Consider the following 19,619-nt stretch of genomic DNA (forward strand, 5'->3'; position numbering starts at 1 on the left):
TATATATATATATATATATATTGCAAAAACAAGAACATCTTAATGGTGGGAGCAGAAAACCAAAATCTAAAAACCTTAAATCTTAAACCAAAACACATAAACCAAACCAAAGGCCATATGTCATAAGTAATAAGATATCATAACCCTAAATCTTAAAACAAAACATAGAAAAACAGTAAGACTTAAACCAAAACCCATATACCCTACGTAATAAGACGCCCTAACCCTAAAAATAACCATCAATAAACATAAATGACTTAACAATAAAGTGTTGATGTGTGACTGTAACCCTTCCTTCACTCCATCAAGTTTGTCCGGTTACAAATCACTAATTGTGAAGAGAGAAAAAAGATTAAAAAAAAAATCACTAAAAAAACAAGGAGTAAGTTTAAAGATGTGAAAACGAGAGACACAGAGAGAAGAGAAAAAACAAGAGACGCAAAGAGAAGAGAATGAGAACCTACCTGAGAGCTTGATTCTCTTTTGAGAGTTTGGTTCTATTTTGAGAGGGGAAATGATGGTTCTCATGAGGGAATGAGTGTTAGTAGGCGGCGGGATAAGAGAAATGAGAATTAGGGTTAGATTTGTTACGATCATATTTATATGTTGGGTCGTGCTCTTAGCCCTACTTTTTCCAGTGGCCCAAACTCTACTCACATATATATACGGTCGGGTTCAGTTATTACTGGTCCAATTTTCACAATCCGAACCCGCCCGCACATAACCAATCCAATTCGTTTTCCACTTCCCCCAACCCGGTTCACCCGACTTAACCCGCCCGAATGAGTTTTTTGGGCCTCGGACCGGGCGGTTTCGGGCGGACCTGCCATTCTTGTCCACCCCTAATTCCAGCAATATCGTGAGTCGCTGCCTCAAATATCAAAGTATAAGATGACCAACGACAGATTCGTGGAGGCTTACTCTTGTGAAATTCAGAAGATAACTCATAAGATCATATTTTGAGTAATGATTTTAGATGAAGAATTTAAAATTGTTTTTACTATTGACAAACTGTCCTGCTTGGAAGGATTTCAAAAATCCTCTTAGATGTAAAACAAAACAATTTTTTCTAGAGAATCTGATAATTCGTCTCCAGAGATTTTTTTTTTAAAAAAATCTTGTATATGGTTTTCTTAAAAGTAAGCAAGATTTACTTATAGGGGCATATTTGTACACCAATTCTAAATATGATATTTTTGTTGAGAAAGGTAGACCATTGATGACATGTTGAAATTAAAAAAATTCCTCCTATTGCTTGTATGTTGTATGATTGTTAAATTTGGCATGCTAGACTTTGTCATGTGAACAAACATGTGAGTTCAAACTTAAGTAACTCAAGTTTAATGTCAAAGTTATCTTTAAATGATTTTCAAAAATGTGATTTTTGTAGTCAAACTAAAATAACAAAGAGTTCACATAAATCAGTAGTTAGATTTAATAAAATATGATATATGTGAACTTGATGTGACTTTAAAGAAACATTATTTTATCACTTTTATTGACGATTTTTTTACTATACTTTCGTATATCTAATGAACAATAAAAGCGAAGCACTTGACATGTTTAAGATCTTTGTAACTGAAATTGAAAATCAATTTAGTAGAAAGATTAAGATGAACCGATTATGATTCTAGTTTGTTTAATGAGTTTTATAAATTGCATATAATTATATATTAAATAATTGCATCGTATTCTCCTAAAATGAATGGTAAAGTTGAAAGAAAGAATAAATCTCTTATTGAACTAGTCATTGCTATTATTCTTAACTCTAGTACTACATCTCATTGGTGGGGGGAAACTATATTGATTATTTGCTATGTTTTGAATAGAGTTCCTAAATCTAAAAATAACGGGACTTGAGAGTTATCTGATCTACCATCAGGAATACGTCCAATGGGATACATGTGAATTTTAACCATTAAACAAAACTAAGATGTCAACATCAACATATTCAAGGCACAACTAGTTGTAAAAGGGTTTACACAATCCTATACGATTGACTATCAAGATACATTTGCACCTGTCGCAAAACTCAACACAGTCCGAATTTTACTCTCACTTGCCTCAAATATTGATTGGCCTCTCTATCAAATGGATGTGAAAAAGGCTTTCTTAAATGGTGATCTTGAAGAGGAAGTTTACATGGAGATTCCCTCGGGTTTTGAGTCCTTTACCGATACAAATAAAGTTTACAAACTCAAGAAATCTTTGTATGGATTGAAACAATCACCTAAAGATTGGTTTGACAGATTCACAAAGGTGGTAAGGAAGTTTGGATACATTCAATGTCAAACATATCGTACAATGTTTCTAACACAATCACCATTAGGGAAGAAGGCTATTCTTATTGTATATATGGATGATATTGTTCTAACAAGAGATCATGATGAAGACATTAAGAGGTTAAAGAGTCTCCTAGCCAAATAATTTGAGATCAAAGACTTGGGAAATCTCAAATATTTACTTGGGATCGAGGTTGCTCGATCTAAGAAAGGTATTTCAGTTTCTCAACGATAATATGTCCTGCATCTCCTAAAAGAGACAAATATGCTTGGATGTAAACCATTTAAAACTCCTGAGGATGCAACTATGAAGCTAGGGACTTTAGACAATAGTGCACCAATTGATAAAGGAAGGTATCAAAGGTTAGTTGGAAAACTCATTTATTTATCTCATACTAGACCAGACATTAGTTTTGCAGTGAGTACAGTGAGCCAATTCATGAATTGTCCCACAAAAGAACATATGGAAGCAGTATACAAAATTCTCATATATTTGAAAATGACACCAGGCTAGGGATTATTTTTGCAGAAGACAACAAATGGAGAAATTGAAATATTCACCAATGTTGATTAGGCAGATTTTGTGACTGACCGACGCTCAACATCAGACTATTGTACCTTTGTTTGGGGAAAATTAGTCACTTGGCGAAGTAAAAAACAATTTGTTGTGTCTCGTAGTTCAGTAGAAGCCAAATTTAGAGCTTTATCTCAAGGTATTTGTGAGGGGAATTTGGTTAAAGATGGTGCTTCATGAAATTGGAGTCCTGAATTCAATTCCCATAGAGGTGTTGTGAGATAATCAGTCTACCACCAACATAGCTAAGAATCTTGTTCATCACGAGAGGACGAAACATGTTGAGATTGATCGTCATTTTATTAAAGAAAATATTGAAAATGGAATATATCACTCCAGTATACCCCCTAAAAGCCAACAAACTACTGATATTCTCACCAATGCAATGTCAAGGAAAACATTTGAGAATCTTACATCCAAGCTAGGATTGTTAAGCATCTAAACCCAACTTGAGGGGGAGTGTGAAAATATGCCACTTTAATACGATAGGTTAAGCATTATTTGTTTCCTAGAATAAGAGGAATTTGGTCATTATGTTGCCATCTCTCCTCATTAGTTTATTTCTTTTTCTGTGTATTCTAGTTTATGAGGAGTTATTGTATTTCTTTTTTTTATGAGCATGGTTGAGTGTCTACCTCATCTATATATTCATTAATGTAACCCTATTGTTTGATATATGAGAATATAACATTTCGATTCTCTGATTTACTACAAAAATTAATTAATTAATTAATTAATAATAATAATAATAATAATAATAATAATAATAATAATAATAATAATAATAATAATAATAATAATAATAATAATAATAATAATAATAATTTTGTTTTTGTCCTCCACAAAGTCAACAACTGTTGATCTTAATTTTACTCAACTCCCCCAATTAATCCGGTCAAGCTTTTTCTGCTGCTATTTGTTGCAGAACTCCTCTATAAATAGATAATCCCTACAATTTTCAACTTTCTCTTTTCTCGCTCGATGCATTTCTGAACCACTTCTCCCACTTTCTTTCCATTCCTTCGACTTTTAGTGGTTATACCACCTTTATTTTAGAGCCGACTCTTCTATTTTTAGAGTAGTTTTTGTGCCTTAACTCTTCTATTTTGAGTGGTCCTAATACCACTGTTGTTTTAGAGCGGTTTTTGTGTCATAGTTATGAGTTGTCACAGTACCATCTTACGAGTTGCTTACCACCATATGAGGGTGTATTTCTAGAACGGTTTTCTACGATACAGTACAACTCCGATACAATTTGTGACTTCATGATTGATAGTCTCTCTTGCATAATTTAGACTGTGCCGTAGACATAAATTTATTTTAAAATAATTTTTCAAAACTAAAAAACAAATACATAGGAGTCATTATCTTTTATTCAGTTATTATTTTTTATTTGTATTTAAATATCAGTTTTCTCATTAAATAAAATAACTTTGCAACAATACTCCCTTTGTTACGTTTTCTTCTGTGGATCTAATGAGGGAAAACACCCTGATCTGTTCATGGCAAAATAATTTGGCTCTGTGAGAGTAAATCATGTTGGTTGGTCTGTTCTTTATTGCAAAAATACTTTGCTAGACAATTCTATGAAGAGATTTGCACCCAATTTGACTATATGAATTTTGAAAAAGTGGGCACTGGTATTCACATAATAGTAGTGTTTTAATATTTTACCTAGAAAATTGAAAAAATCTTCAATTGGGGGAACTTTGCAATCCTTCTATTAATAACACTGGAGAAATAAATTTATGAGGAGGTTTGTCCACAAGTGGGTAGTAGCTTATGCAGGATCTAAGATCATTGCAAGACTAAGAAATTGAATCAAAACATGCTATAACTCTTGAATCTAGCGTTTTCAATAGCAGAGTTTATGTATTGCATTTTTCTCTGCAGAAACAATTTAAAATGTCATGAGAATGACTAAGCATCTCGATGATCGTTCTGTTCATTTTTTCTTCCTTCTGTTCATAAATAAAAAATGACAGTGTGCTATCATCATAGAAGTAGAAGTGCTTCTGTACATTTGTAATAGGTAGTAGAAGTACTATTATCACAGAAGTGATGGCTGTTCTGTGTTCTCTGCTCTGGAAAGGGTACATTTCATAACAAGAAAAAAAAGGAAATTGATTTAAGTAAAGAGAATAAAAGATGCACAATCCGTTTGGCAAAGGTTGGATAATCAGAAAACCAAAAAAAAGCAGAAGCTGAAAATGTGTACACATATACATATGTTAGCAGTTGTAATCCGTCAATTAATAGCTTGACATCGAGCTCATTGGACAGTACACGATTCCCCATCTGAAAATTTGGCACATTGTCATAACTAATAATGTTGACAGCTTTCTCCAGTTGAATTACCATATACATTATCGGAATGTGGGACAGCACTTTGTTATTTGATTTGCAGAAACACACAAGAAGAAACATAGCAGCTATTGATGAAATCAAGGATGATCAGTCCGAAGCTTCCAAAAATTCTGCTTGAATTGATCAGAGGTGAAACTCCCAAACAATGAAAGTTCAATTAATCCGTCTCTTGAGATTGATTTCCTGGTTCAAGTTCCTGATAGGGGAAAACAATTGAAAATGATCACACACATAAGAATGAGAAGGTTCATGAACTTTGCTTCTATAAGAGAATAGAGTTTCGGACCGTTTTCAAGTATTGTCAATGCTGAACCACTTATTAAGCGATCCACCTTATTAATTTCACCTATCAAAACTACAAAACCTTGATCCATAAAAAAAAACAGAAAATAGTTCTTTAAAAAGGGTTGATATGAACCAATCTCATTGATAGTGGTCAGGGACAATAAAATAGCAGAATTTTTGCATTTTCAAACTAATAAAGTATAGAATATATTTTTCAGGGAAAATAGAAATAATAAACTGATTAAGTGGGAAGGAAGGTCTCAGATGAGTAAGGTGAAAATCAAATCCTGGAAGAGAAAACAAACCACCATCAGCAATAAGCTGGGCAGTTATTGAAACAGGATCTCCAACATATGGATCTTCATTACATTCCTTCCACACACACTTTCCACATCAATAAAAAGAAAAAGGAAATTAAAGTAAAAAAAAAAATCATTTGGAAAGGTCTGGCGATAATCCACCGTTAGCAATGGTGAAGTGAAGATGATGGAAGCTATTTGAGTTATATGTCTGAAATTTGACCCTCTTTTATATATATTGCACTACTGGTGCCGTTTGCTGGAATGGGTTGAGCCTGTGATCAGTCACACAAAGCACCAAATTTTCATTAGGGTGTTTCTTCTCTCACTCCCAATGTTCTCAAATTCACAAAAATACACGTCCGGATTGGCCAGTCTTGACGTGTAAAATACACCTCCGGATTAGCCAATCCGGACAAAAGTTGGGGGCGAGAATAGAAGTTTTCTTCAATTATTAAAGTTGATCTCGTGCACAGGTTGGTTTTTCTGAAAAATAGTATCATTCCTTTCTTTCTTCTCTAACAGATAAAGGTTCATTATGGACATCATTAGATAAGTGTTGTAAAATAGTGACTATAGCAGCATTATAGCACTATAGCATAACAAAAGTTGAACAACTTGTTATTGTTCCACGATACGCTATTTAGTATAAAATGTAGTCAAATAGCGGCCATAGTGGTGATGTAGGTTGCATTTGCAAAGCGGAATTAGAACAAACCACTATTTTCCACGGTTCGCAATTGACAACACTTAAATCTAGATGAACAACAAAGACAAATCTTCATGACTACATCAGCAAAAAACCTATTATATCCATACCTTCTGAAGAACATGGGTTCGAGATAGTGAACTAAGCTGGCTACTTTCCATATTTGCAAGTAATTGAACCACAGTCTTCAGATGTGGAACACTGCAAATTTGTAACTCACATCAGCCATATTAAAAAAAAAAAACATATCATACTCCAAAACAAACTTAAAAGAAAAAAACTGCTGCGCCTCCCAATCAATGTAGTCAAATAGTAGCCCCATAGTGCATCAGAATTTGAACAAACCACTATTGTTCTGCAATACACGATTTAGCACAAAGTATGGTCAAATAGCAGCTATAGAGGTGCTATCGCGCAATAGCGTAGCAGAATTTGGACAAACTACTATTTTCCGTGATCCATGACCCACAACATTGGCTTCCAATCAGTAGCCATCAATACACTAACTATTCAAGACAAATATGACAGTTTTAGCACAGTTAAAACTCATTCATAATCGTAAAGCTTCTTTTCAAAATATATACAGCATATTGATAATCATTAATCAATTAAACAAGAAAAGATTCTAACTTTTGCAACCCATTTTCCATGTGTGCATCAAGTGATGATATTACTCGAGGCAACTGCTCTAAAACCTGTACAACACAACAGAAAACATCAACCATTACACACACTAAAAAACATTTGCTCACACTCACAAACCATCTCACGTCAATGCAATTACCTGCTCTGTATTCTTAATAGTGGAAACTTTTTCCAAGAGATTCTTGGGAAGCTTAACAAGTTTCGCCTACAAAAGTGTCAAAATTCAAAACCCTAAAAACCAAACAACAACATCAACAATCACGCCTTAACAACATTTTTCAATTGAAATTCAACATTTATTTTTTTGTTTATTTCGATTTTGAATGAAATTGATGAAGGGAAATGATAGTACCTGAGCAGGAGAAGATTGCTGCATGAGGTGAAGAAGGTTTGATGTGGATTGAACAGTCTGCGAGATCTGCTCGGCCACTATTGCCTTCGCCGTATTGTCACCGCCGCCTCCGGCTCCGGCTCCGCCTGACACCGACATTGTTCGCCACAACGACTTTCTTCTGTTTGCGACTGGAGGATCATGTCGCCGTCCTTCCATTTTTTCGTTCCTTTTATTTGTTTCTGCTATTTTTTTTTACTGCTCATAATTTCTGTTAATTTTTTATTGCACATTATTTCTTAACTGTTAAATTTTTTATTGCTCATTATTTCTTAGTCTTTTTTTTTTTAATCTGGAATTCACCACTAGATTTTGTTTGATGCATCTAATGGAAAAGGTTTGGATCCTCTCCGGTAACTTTATTTCAACACTATTTTACTTTTTATCTTTTTAATCAATTCATTTTCTCTTTCTTTTATTTCTTATTTTGTTTAAATATAATTTTCGTTCTTTATTTTTTTTTTAATATTCATATTAGCTTTTTATTTATTTCTAATTAATTTTCAATATCTACCTTTCATAAATAATTTATTTGAGTTTCATTTTATTATCATATTAAAAATTATAAGAACTTTTAATCATTAAAATTTCTTCTGACAATTGTTAATAAGTATTTGTTATAATATTCTCTCTCCTTGACAAGGCTTAGTTTTAGTAGATAAGATCCATTTAAATCTATGAACTAATTACAAGTAGATCGGCTATATATAAAAAAATAAAACTAGATCTAGAATTAGAATTGTGGCGTAGGGGATCACTAAAAATTTCGGAAATTTAATTCAGAGTTTATCTCTTTACTTTGATTTTAATTTTTTTTCTTTTATAATTAAACTACACAAATTCAATTCATATATACAAGTAAATTTAATTTATAATATATGTAAATTTAATTTTACATAAACTCATTCAGACTTAAGTAATCTATTTGAATGCAATTGCAAAATATAGAGGTATAATAAATGTTTTTCTTTGTTTTTTCTAGGTCTTTGATATTTTACAATATTTACAAAATTATCTTATAAAACCATAGACGTATTTTTCTGTTTTTTCTCCAGTCTCTTTGCGACAAAGACAATATTTTTTACTATATGTTTGCTTTCGGCTTCAGTGCATGAGGGAGAGAAAGAAGCCCAAAAAAATTGAGTTTAAAGAACACAAACCCATAAACGAAAAAGATTAAAGGACCATAATTTATTTATTTAACAAAAAATAAATAAAATAAAGAAGACAGAGATGAATACTCAACGACATCGTTCAGATTGAGTGAAAGCAAACATTTCAACGAGAAAACATAACGGGAAATTAAACATTTAGATTGAAGTTGGTGTTGTTAAAGACCTATCTTCAAATTTTCATTTACTGATTTTCTGGTTTTTTATCATCAATTTGTTTATTTTTTTGGACTCCGAAAGCTTTGGTATAGTATTTTTCTGGATGTGATGAACCTCGGACATTTAATTTGGCAAATTTTAGCATTTATAATAAAAAAATCTATTTATAAAATAAAATTACTAATAATAATCCTAAGTGGACTAGCCACCTCAGTGTTTTTAACTTTTAAGACACGTGAGTGTTTTTTCAGCATAAAAAATATATTACTGTGTACTTTTTATATGATAAAGGATTAAAATGGGAAAAAAGAATACAAAAGGCTGGAATAATTTTTTTTTTTGTCTTAACTGAACTATTATTTATAAATAAGATAAAGGATGATGGGAGTAATTTTACTAAAAAATATCTAATATCTAAAAGAGGATCACAACATTTTTTAGAAGTAAAATTCAAGGTCTTCATTCTCCTTACAATTGAAATGAAATCTAATCAATGTTGCTTCACCAAAGCCACAATAGAAATAATAAGTTAAGTTTTGAGAAACATTAATTTTTTTTTATTGTAAGAATAAGATTGGTTCAAGAAAATAGTGACTTTTGATGTTTCAATATATCAAATATAAGAAAATAATTTATCATTTGATATTTGCTTAAGTGTGCGTACAGTATATTGTCTAACAAGCAAATCAAAATAAAATATCATCTAGTGTTCTTTGTCTGATTGACATGAGTAGTACAAATTGCAGTGGTATCAAAAAAAGAGATCATCTAGTGCTCATATGACATGAGTGGCACAAAAAATATATGTCATACTCATGATCAAGCCTATCTAATGCTTACCATCTACTAACCTGGAGAAAAGCATAGAACACATCAAAGAACAAACTGCATCTGGTGAATCAGTCCACTATTTAGGAATCTAATAGTCCTATGATTCATGAAGGCTTATATAAGATGTTTGTCATTTTACCATTAGCAAGCTTAGGAATCCAAACATAAGATTTGATTGATGGAAAACAAATTACATTGTCTAAAAAGATTATTACTTCTAACATTTGAAGAATAACCAAAAAAGCATTAAAACCCATATGGTTAAAAAATATATTTTCAAGACCTTTAAAGTTTAAATTCTTGTTTCAGTCTTTTGCATCTACTTTTCAGTCCTTACAAATCACAAAACTATATACTTTAATCTCTAAATAGTGGCTAAAATAAATCCGAGATAATTGTAAGAATTAAAAATATATTTAACCATAAAGCAGAGGAAGAATGAATATGTTTCCTAAAAAAAATGTAGAATTAATATTTTATGAGGAAGTAGCATACCAATGATGATACATCAGTAGCAGTCAATGTATTGAACAAACAATTAAAAAAAGTTCTTCAACATGTTTATCATTACTTTGATCCTCATCATTAGAAATGCTAACTGGCACTTTCTTTTCACCTAGATTAGACTTCGATTTCAACTGCACAAGTGTGAGCCTTGGAAGTTGGAACAACTTTTGTCGGGAATGGACATGTATGTAGAGTAAGGTTTGCATAAAGAATCATTGTCTAAAATATTAATATAGCTTCATCAAAGAATCTTTAATACATAAACATCAACAGTATTCAACCATATTCAACGAGAAAAAAGTTCATGTACATCTTCCCTGTGGCAAGATTTTCCTGTCTTAATTTTTCGGTTCTGGCCATAATGAGTTGCTCCATTCCAACGTCCTCTCATTCTCTCAAATTTCTTCAAACAAAGGCAGTAAATATGATGGTAGAGATCAAGCTACAAAAACAAGAACCGGAAGAAACTATGCTCAATGAAATGATCAAAAATGAAACTCCGAAACATCACATTGATCCTTTCTTTTTCTCCTTGCCAAAGGAAGGTTCATTACAGATACACAATTTAGAAGAACAACAAAGTTTTCGCTATCATCTCTTGAGCTTCTTAATCCTAGATTTCTCCCCTTAGAACATATACTCCAAAAGCTAAGCTTCAATTTCAATCACATGGCAAGGTAATGAAAATAAAATGAAATCACACACACTCATATACTACTCTGGATTGAATCAGATACATAATGTGAATACATTGCTCTGTGTTCTTGATGGTGGAAAACTTTGCTAAAAAGTTCTTAGGAAGTTAAATTAGTTGCACTAGAAAATTATGCAAAAGGGCCAGCAAAACTCAAAGCCTTAAGATCAAATAACAACATCAATAAATACAATCACAGTTAATCCCACTAAATAGGATCATAAAACATCAATATCAATATTTTATTAGAGTATATTCAAGACAAATTCGGTTTAGCTGTTGCATCACTGTAGTCTCTAAATATTGGAATTACAAACATATCCCCAAGTGTCTATTTTGTTAGAAATTTTATAGACAAAATTAACTAACGAAAAATACATTTGAGGACTTAACTAATCAAGAAAAGACACATTTGAGGATTAAACTGACTAGTAAATGACATATATAGGTATGTTTTAAAGGACTATTGTAACAACAACACAGCTTTAAAGACCAAAATGGCAAAATCACTATTTACTCCATTATTTGTGATAAAATGGTCTTACGATGAAAAGCATTTCCCACCTTATAGCAAGACTTTTTACAAATTTGCATATGAATGATTCCAATACTCATACTATGGATATATCAAAAGCAGCAACTAAACTAGCATAATTCTTCATTGCATATGTATTAATTATATCAGCAATAAATTGGACAGTGTACAAATCAGTTAGCAGTAATTATTTATATAATCATGCTGCAGACACAATCCAGATTCCCAGCACAGCTACAATACAGTAAGCTACACCAAAAGAAAAACCACTAGATGTGCCAAGCCATATATCAGAAGTACCTGCTATAATCATCATTTTCATAACTGTCCATGCATACAGACTCACTCAACACATAATCTACCATAGACTAGTTTTGAACCGTTTTCAAGCATCGGTAACAGTGGAATTTGCCTAATTTGACATAATAAAAACTACAAAACCTAAATCTTAAAAAAAAAAAAAAAAGGAAATAGTTATTTGAAAAGAGGACACATGAACAAATCTCATTGATAGTTGTTAGGGACAATAGAATAGTAGAATATTTGCAATTACAAATAATAAATTAAGAAAGTGGGAAGGAAGGTCTCAGATGAGTAAGGTTGAAAATCAAATCCTGAAAGAGAAAACAAACCACCATCAGTGTTAAAACTGGGCAGTTATTGAAACAGGATCTACAATATATGAATCTTCATTACCTTCCTTCCACACACATTTTTTATTTCGACATCAATAAAAAGTAGAAGAAATAACTTACTAATGATTTGAAAGGGTAAGGGAGAGGTTTGAAAGAGGTAAGAAAGAAGCCATTCGAGAAAGTAACTAATTTGTTGAATTGGTTGGGCCTTTAAACCGAACATGAAAGTACAGGGCTGGTCCAACCAAATTAAGACAATGAATTGGGCTTTGATCCAACTATTTTATGAGCACCCTCAATTTCTTATTAACCTCAAAGTTTTTGAAAATGTACTTTGGAATAATATAAATTAGGGTTAAATAGGTTTTTAATTGCTTATAATATTTGACATTTTAAGTTTTATTCGTTAAAAAGAATATGTAAAATATAATTGTTTATTCCAACAAAAATATCATGCACGTAGTTTTAATTTCTGCTATTAAGTAAACAAATATTTTTGAATGATTTATTGTAGACATATTTATAATATTCTAAAAAATTTATTTATAAAAGATAAGTTTAAAATTCAATTTTTACGTTTATATTTTTGTTATTTTAAAAAGTTTACATTTAATTTATTCTAAATTAAAAAAAAAAATTAAATTTTTGTGGATGAACATTTTATAATATTTTAAATATATTTGTAAAAAATTATTCAAAATATTAAAAGTCGAATAAAATATTTCATTTCAACGAAGACTAAAATGGTATGCAACATTATTTTATAGAAATTAAAATATATATATTTTTATTTTGTAAGGACTAAACTTAAAATATCAATTAAAAATATATTTAAAACCTATAAATTATTCATAAGTAATGACAATATTAGTTTAATATATTGTTTTTTATCTTTATTTATATTTTATATTATCTTATTGCTTTTTAACTTATCTTATATTTAATATAATAATTTTAATTAAAACAAATAAGATATAAAATCTACAGTTAACTGATCATATAATTTTGAATTGTAACACATAAAATTATGATAATATATAATATCTTATTCTATTATGTCTCTTAGCCGCATAATTTTTTTTGCATAAATCACCCCAACTTAAGGACTATATAAAATTCTAAATAAATCAATGGGGGCCAGCTTCGGAAAAGTGTAAAAATAGTTCCTGACGTCTTTTATCATACTTACAAACAACAATTCAGCTCTTTATTTTTATTTTTATTTTTTTGGGGTCATTAGTTATCTTTTAAAAGTACACATAATTATCCTTGTTTTATAATTTTTTGTTCAAAAATATTGACGTGTTTTTGGAGTTGACAAAACAAGATAAAATAACTTTTATAATAAATAAGTAGTAGTATAATTTTAAAAGGAATATTAATAGTAATAGTAGTGTATCCCTTCCTCCCCTGTACGCGCATCGCCTCTGACATCTCCCTCTCCGACTTAACCTCTTTTTTCCTCTTATGTTTATGTGAATACAAATATTAATTTCACAAATTGACTAATTATTAGTTTTAATTTATATTTTAAAGAGACAAAAAAAATTTATAGTTTAAAAGACCCTTAAAAAAAAACTTCTAAAATAAAAAAATCTTTAAAATTTTACATGGACTTATGGGTCATTTTTAAAAAAAAAAAAATCGATAATGTTTTGAATTTCAATTTTATCTCAAAATTTTTGATATTTTTAATATTTTGTCTCAAATTTTTTTTTATTCGAGAAAAAAAAAATCAAATTTTTCAAGAAGAATAATTTTTTGATTTTAGTTACAAAATTTTTCGAGAAAAAATGATTTAAATATTTTTTTGAGAAAAATAAATATAAAAAAACATCTCATTTAATAAAACATTGAATCGATGAGCTCCTGAGACCCCTCCTATAAACTCACTGAAATATGGGTCGGGGCCTTGAAAAATTTATTTCAATAAATAGCTTAATATGAGACTTTGAAGCTTTATTGATATCTCTAATTGTGAACGAGAATGATTGATTTAACTTGTAGTATGTGATCATTGGTTTTCCTTTATTTTTCCGTTTCATATTCCAGTTTAGTTTCACTTTTTGATCATTCTTCATTTTTTTGATTTTAATCTAGTTAGTTAATTTTAGAGAATAGAGAGTTGCAAGATACAAAAATGATCATCTATTTTTCTTAACAAATTACTTGAATAATACTATATAAATATATATTTTTATATAAAATTAAACAATGACCCAAATTCTAAAATATTCATAAATACTAATAAAAAATCACACGTCTTAATCAAAAGATACATTTAAATACCATAAAATTAAGAAAATAAAGTTGAATATAAAAAAAGAGGGGAAAAAATTTAGAAAAATTAAACAAAAAGCATGAATAAGTAAAAAAAAAAAAATAAAGAAAAGAACAAAGGAATAAGTAAGAAAATAAAGAACTAAAAGGAAAAACAAGGAAGGAATAAAAAAGTAGAAAGTAAATAGAGAAGGAAGGAAACAAAGAAGAGAAAGAAAGAAAAACTTGGGTGATGGACGATGGTGGTCGGAGTTGCTGAACCTTGTAAGAAATGAGGGAGTGTTCGCAAAAAAACTAAGTGGAAATAGGTGTTAGAAGGAGAAGGAAGGACAATAAAATTATGGTTAAGAGCGAAAAACCTAAAATACCTTAATAAGTTTTTTAAATTAAAGGGTAATCTTAATTTTTCTTAAAAAACACATTCACGTTTTTTTGTCCACGAGAAACACACTACCTGAGCGCGACCCCTGACCCACGAACCCAGCCAGAACAGTCACTTTCGTATTTTTGCGCTGCAGTGACCATGCCTCTGTGGTCAGGCACTGCGTCACACCACTCCAACGTGATTGACTACCTAGATTTTAATTGATTTTTGGTTTTAATTTCCTATTCAAATTATAGCACAAGATTAATCGATTTAGCATGAGATTGCTCGTTTTTAAGTTATAATATTTGTTATTTTTTATCTTTGAATTAATAACTTGTCAACTATGTTTAAATTGTGTGAAACTCTAAAAAACAGAGAAGACACATACATATTACTTGCTTAATCGATTAATCTATCTTATCTTAACTCATCCAGATTCTACAACTAAAAAATCATATTCAATAATATAGATAATCAAGATAAGATTGCGTAATAAGATGGAGAATGAAACTTTTGCTAATAATATTATAGCTTTATATTGAAAAAGAAGTAGCTAATCACTTTAGTCCTGATTCAATTATTGATGATTCAAAGTCTTTAAAAGAATGAACATCATAGCTTTAATTTTAGGTAAATGTCTCCTTTCATATATTCTATTTTTATTGTTATTTTTAATCTTTGATAAAATTATATATAACTTTTATGAATTTCAATTATAATATTTTACTTAGTATTTGTCGCTCCTATCAATAATTTCTACAAGATCTTCAATTGTGTTTTTGTGACGTATCAGTAATTTCATAATTTATTTATTCTTCAATAATAAACCCAAATTTTTTCTTTTGTCTTTCTTAAACAAAAAAATCTATTGTTTTTATGAAAGACATGATTTAAAAAAAATTATTTTTGGTCTCTTTTTCATTTTCAAAATTTAACTTATTTGGAAAATGGGGATTTATTGTATGTTAGGGTTTTTGGTGAGGGATTTAAGAAGAAGAGGTTAATTAGTAAGGTTTTGAATGGTGTTGTTATTGGGTCTTTTTTGGGTTTTGGGTGTCGTGGTAATTTTGGTGTTGGTAAAGAGGAATAGATTATAGAAGAAGAAGGAGAAAATGTTGGTGGAAGATGAGTTTGTTTTTATTTGGAATTTGAAGGTTTTAAGTAGAAATTGAGTTTTCAATTTATGAATTTCTGAATTAATGATAAAGATGATGATTGTTAGAAGAGATAGATATTCGTGAATTAAATATTTAATACTTTTACTATTTTTTAATTTTACATGAATGAATTTTTAGGTTGAACATATTTCGAATGATTTTGACTTTTTTTTTTCTAGAAAATAAGAAACTTTTTATAAAAATTAAATGAAAAAACAATTAAAAAATAAAAATTGTTGGCACAATTACGTGATTAAAAAATGACAATTTTGTATATAATTTAAAATATAAAAACGGCTATTTATAAAAGTAAAAAATATCTAATGTAATTTTAGCAAAAATAAACTTAGTTTAAAAAAAAAATTGCTTTACCTGTTTCTTGTCCAGTACAAATTTGACATGTAATTAACAGGGCCGTATTTTGGTTTCCAAATTAAACTCCGTTTAATTGCATATAATTTCAGCCAATTTTGTTTTTGACAATATTTTAGCCCAATTATACATAGCAAATAAAAAAGATGAGAATTAATTACAACATAACTAAAGTCTATACATAAGCAATATCAAATTAATGCACCAACCCCATCTCATAATTATCTTGCCAAAAAGAGTTGTATGAATTTTCTTCTATATCAAACCCATCATCACACATCATTAAATGATCAACCATCACATCCTTCTCATCTCCACAAGACTCAATAGCTCCCCAATTTCCATCATCAAATTGAAAGGATGGCATTAAATCCATATCAACCCAATATTCAACACCATAGTCATCTCCCTCCTCCACTTGTCCTATGTTCCATGATTCACTACTTTTTTCAAAACCACTCTTCAATTGTGAATCATGATTTCCAATCTTGCTTCCACTTATTTCATCCTCAAAAGATCTTATTAAGCTATCTAACCTTTCATCATCACTTTCATCACATGGTAATTCTTCCATTAGTGACATGAGAAGATCACCCTTGATTTCCATCCCTTTGACACCATCATAAGCCAAAGTTTCACAAACTAGGGAAGCCATTTTAGTACAAATTAATAAATTGGCTTAATTTGTTATGACTTTGAACAAGAAGAAAAAAAAGGATGAACAATAATAATAAAGAAAATAGATAATATATCTATGTAACAAAAGGCTTAAGATGCTTTGAATTGAATGAGGGAATGATGGGTTTTATATAGGTCTCATGAGATGCCACATCACTTCATGAAGGGGACATTACATCCATCATGACCCACTAGTCATGTGCACATAAAAATATAAATAGGTAAACCACTTTTTAAGTCTATGAAATTGCATCATGATGTCAATTTGTCTCTTGACTTATAAAAAATTAAAATTAGTTTTTGAATTATTAAAATAGTATGTAAAACATATAATTTATTATCATAAAAGTATTTAAAATATATAATTTATTGTTAATATATTTTATTACTATTACATGATTAAGAACTAAAGTGATCGACATTTCGATGATTTAATAACTAATTTGAGTTTTTAATTGAGTCAATAATCAAAATAACATCTTACTTTTAGAGACTAAAATATTAGTTTACCAAAATATAAATGAATAAACCACTCTATTAGTCATTAAAAATATATAATATTATAATTTTAGTCTTAAATTCTATCAAAAATTTAAATTAGTCATCGAATTGTCAAAATACTCATAAAAAAGTAGAATATATTATCATAATATTTTTTTAAATATAAACTTATTATCAAAACAATATTCAACCATTATACTCTCAAAGATTAAATTAAGTGACTATTTAATGATCATATAACTAATTTAAATTTTTAACTAAAGTAATAACTAAAATGACAATTTCATACACTTTTAAAAACTAAATTACAATTTTTTCGAATATAAAATAGGGACATATATAGATGTAATGCTACATAGTAATATGGCATAAATAATAAAGCAAAGTTTAAATTAATAATAAAATAATAAAGTAAAGTTGTGGAATAGATAAAGGAAGATGGGCATAATGTACGTGTAGTTTAGCAATAAGAACGGCTTGAAGTAAGCAAAATCTTGTGGAAATCGTAGAATCTGACCCCAAAACCTCAATTGAAGGGTGGGTGGGACAAGGAAACATGAAAAGACAAAGCTTTCACTCACTCAAACGTCAACTTGCAATTACAAAAACAACACCGAATAATAATAATAATAATAATTATTATTATATTAATAATTAATGCCTGTAGGTGTTAATATTCGGATAAATAAAGGAAGCTTCATTCACTCACCTACAGTAGTGTATTATTTTTCCAAATTTCATAATAATAACACACAACATAACATGATTTTGTTTATGAAAAATTATTGATGGACACATCCACCCAATCACTTGAGAGACAAAAATAGAAATAATGATTTTATATATATGCAAAAATATTAAGGTGTACAAATACTATTATCTTTTAAATTCTTATAATATATATTTTAAATTAGGTTAAGATCGATTCATCTATTAAAAATTCTACTTTTAGATCTATTAACTTATGAAAAATTTATTAAAGAAAAATGTATATCACATCATTGATGGTTATCGCATTTCAATTTTTAACTAACATCGTACAACAATTTGATTTTTATAATGGATGATGTGCAATTACTAATTAAATTAACGTCAAATTTTTTAAACAATCTAACTCTATAAATATATATTTATGTTAAAAAGAAAAATTGAATGTATTATATTAAAAATAGACGGTTTAATAAATTTAAATTATATTTGACATTAAAATTAAAAAAATTAATTATACTTAATTAAAATTTTTAATCACCTTAAAATTAATTTTTTTCTTTGAAACACCACTTATAATTCTTTAATTTTAGATAAAGCTCATATTCTTGTGCCAGTCTTTAGAAAGTGGAAATAAAAAAATCTATCTCCGTATCATCATATTTTTGCTATTGAAGTACTGAAAATCTGGTTTGTGGGTCCCTCTAAGATTTTGTCCAACTTTTACAAAAGATATGCTTCGAATGAAATAGTTAAGTCATGAAAAAAAAATTGGACCCATTTTGAACTAACAAAGAACTTGATACCCATTTTTGTGACCACCCAACGCACATTTTGATGCATATGTTGCAACTACAGCATTTTATGTGGGATTTAATTAATTACAAGATTTTTACATTAATCGCCTTAAATTATTATATGACTTTAAGTATATTTAATTAAAGTGATATATTAATGGATGACAAATGGACCTATTGCCATGTGATATGTCAAATCCAACCCCTTTTGACATAAAACAGTATCATTGAGAGGAGATAATTAAGCATATATTTTATTTTATCATACTAATTGAAGCTGTTGACAACCAAGTGCTAATATATGAAATGGCAGGTCTGAAGCCAGTGTATCTTATACCATTACTTTATTTGCAAAAGGTGACTCTTCATGCACTGGAATATATATATTAGTCAAAAGGTAGTCATCCTAACAAGAAACATGATGATTTTCATTATTAAAAAAAGAAGAAAGAAACATGATGATGATGATGGATATTGCTGATAGAATTTAAAGATACCATAAATACAAATTATAATATATCTATATTTAAGAATAATTATAAATGACGTATTTTTAGAATTTAATAAATGATGGTTGAGAAAATTAAGATGAATTGTGAACTATGTAGAAACCTTTTATTAAAGTATAACAAAACACAACCTATTACAGTCCATTATATATATATATATATATA

At 29.2% G+C, this 19,619-nt stretch overlaps 2 protein-coding genes and 1 long non-coding RNA gene across 4 annotated transcripts; all 3 read right to left on the bottom strand.

Annotated features, from left to right (window-relative positions):
* Positions 1-4,856: 4,856 nt before the first annotated feature.
* On the bottom strand, positions 4,857-7,810 carry LOC101495382 (tobamovirus multiplication protein 2B). 2 transcript variants are annotated; one of them, XR_012161821.1, is made up of 6 exons: positions 7,514-7,810; positions 7,301-7,366; positions 7,147-7,211; positions 6,627-6,717; positions 5,510-6,082; positions 4,857-5,419 (listed from the first exon to the last, which is right to left on the bottom strand). XR_012161821.1 is itself a non-coding variant. In XM_004488599.4 (5 exons), exons 1-5 carry the CDS (start codon positions 7,709-7,711, stop codon positions 5,381-5,383), a joined length of 459 nt encoding a protein of 152 aa, XP_004488656.1. In that variant the 5' UTR covers positions 7,712-7,790; the 3' UTR covers positions 4,857-5,380. The 2 variants fall into 2 exon arrangements, 1 of the variants encoding a protein (XP_004488656.1); XM_004488599.4 differs by lacking the exon at positions 5,510-6,082 and having other exon boundaries at positions 7,514-7,790.
* Positions 7,811-10,420: 2,610 nt separating this feature from the next.
* Positions 10,421-12,300, bottom strand: LOC105851380 (uncharacterized). Its single transcript, XR_001143120.3, has 2 exons — positions 12,147-12,300; positions 10,421-12,064 (listed from the first exon to the last, which is right to left on the bottom strand). It is a non-coding gene; the product is annotated as an uncharacterized lncRNA (long non-coding RNA).
* A 4,008-nt stretch (positions 12,301-16,308) lies between these two features.
* Positions 16,309-17,048, bottom strand: LOC101496473 (uncharacterized). Its single transcript, XM_004488600.4, has one exon. It carries the CDS (start codon positions 16,914-16,916, stop codon positions 16,458-16,460), a length of 459 nt encoding a protein of 152 aa, XP_004488657.1. The 5' UTR covers positions 16,917-17,048; the 3' UTR covers positions 16,309-16,457.
* Positions 17,049-19,619: the final 2,571 nt, after the last annotated feature.

Source organism: Cicer arietinum, chromosome 1 (genome assembly GCF_000331145.2).
Source record: "Cicer arietinum cultivar CDC Frontier isolate Library 1 chromosome 1, Cicar.CDCFrontier_v2.0, whole genome shotgun sequence".
In the NCBI taxonomy this organism is placed as follows: Eukaryota; Viridiplantae; Streptophyta; class Magnoliopsida; order Fabales; family Fabaceae; genus Cicer; species Cicer arietinum.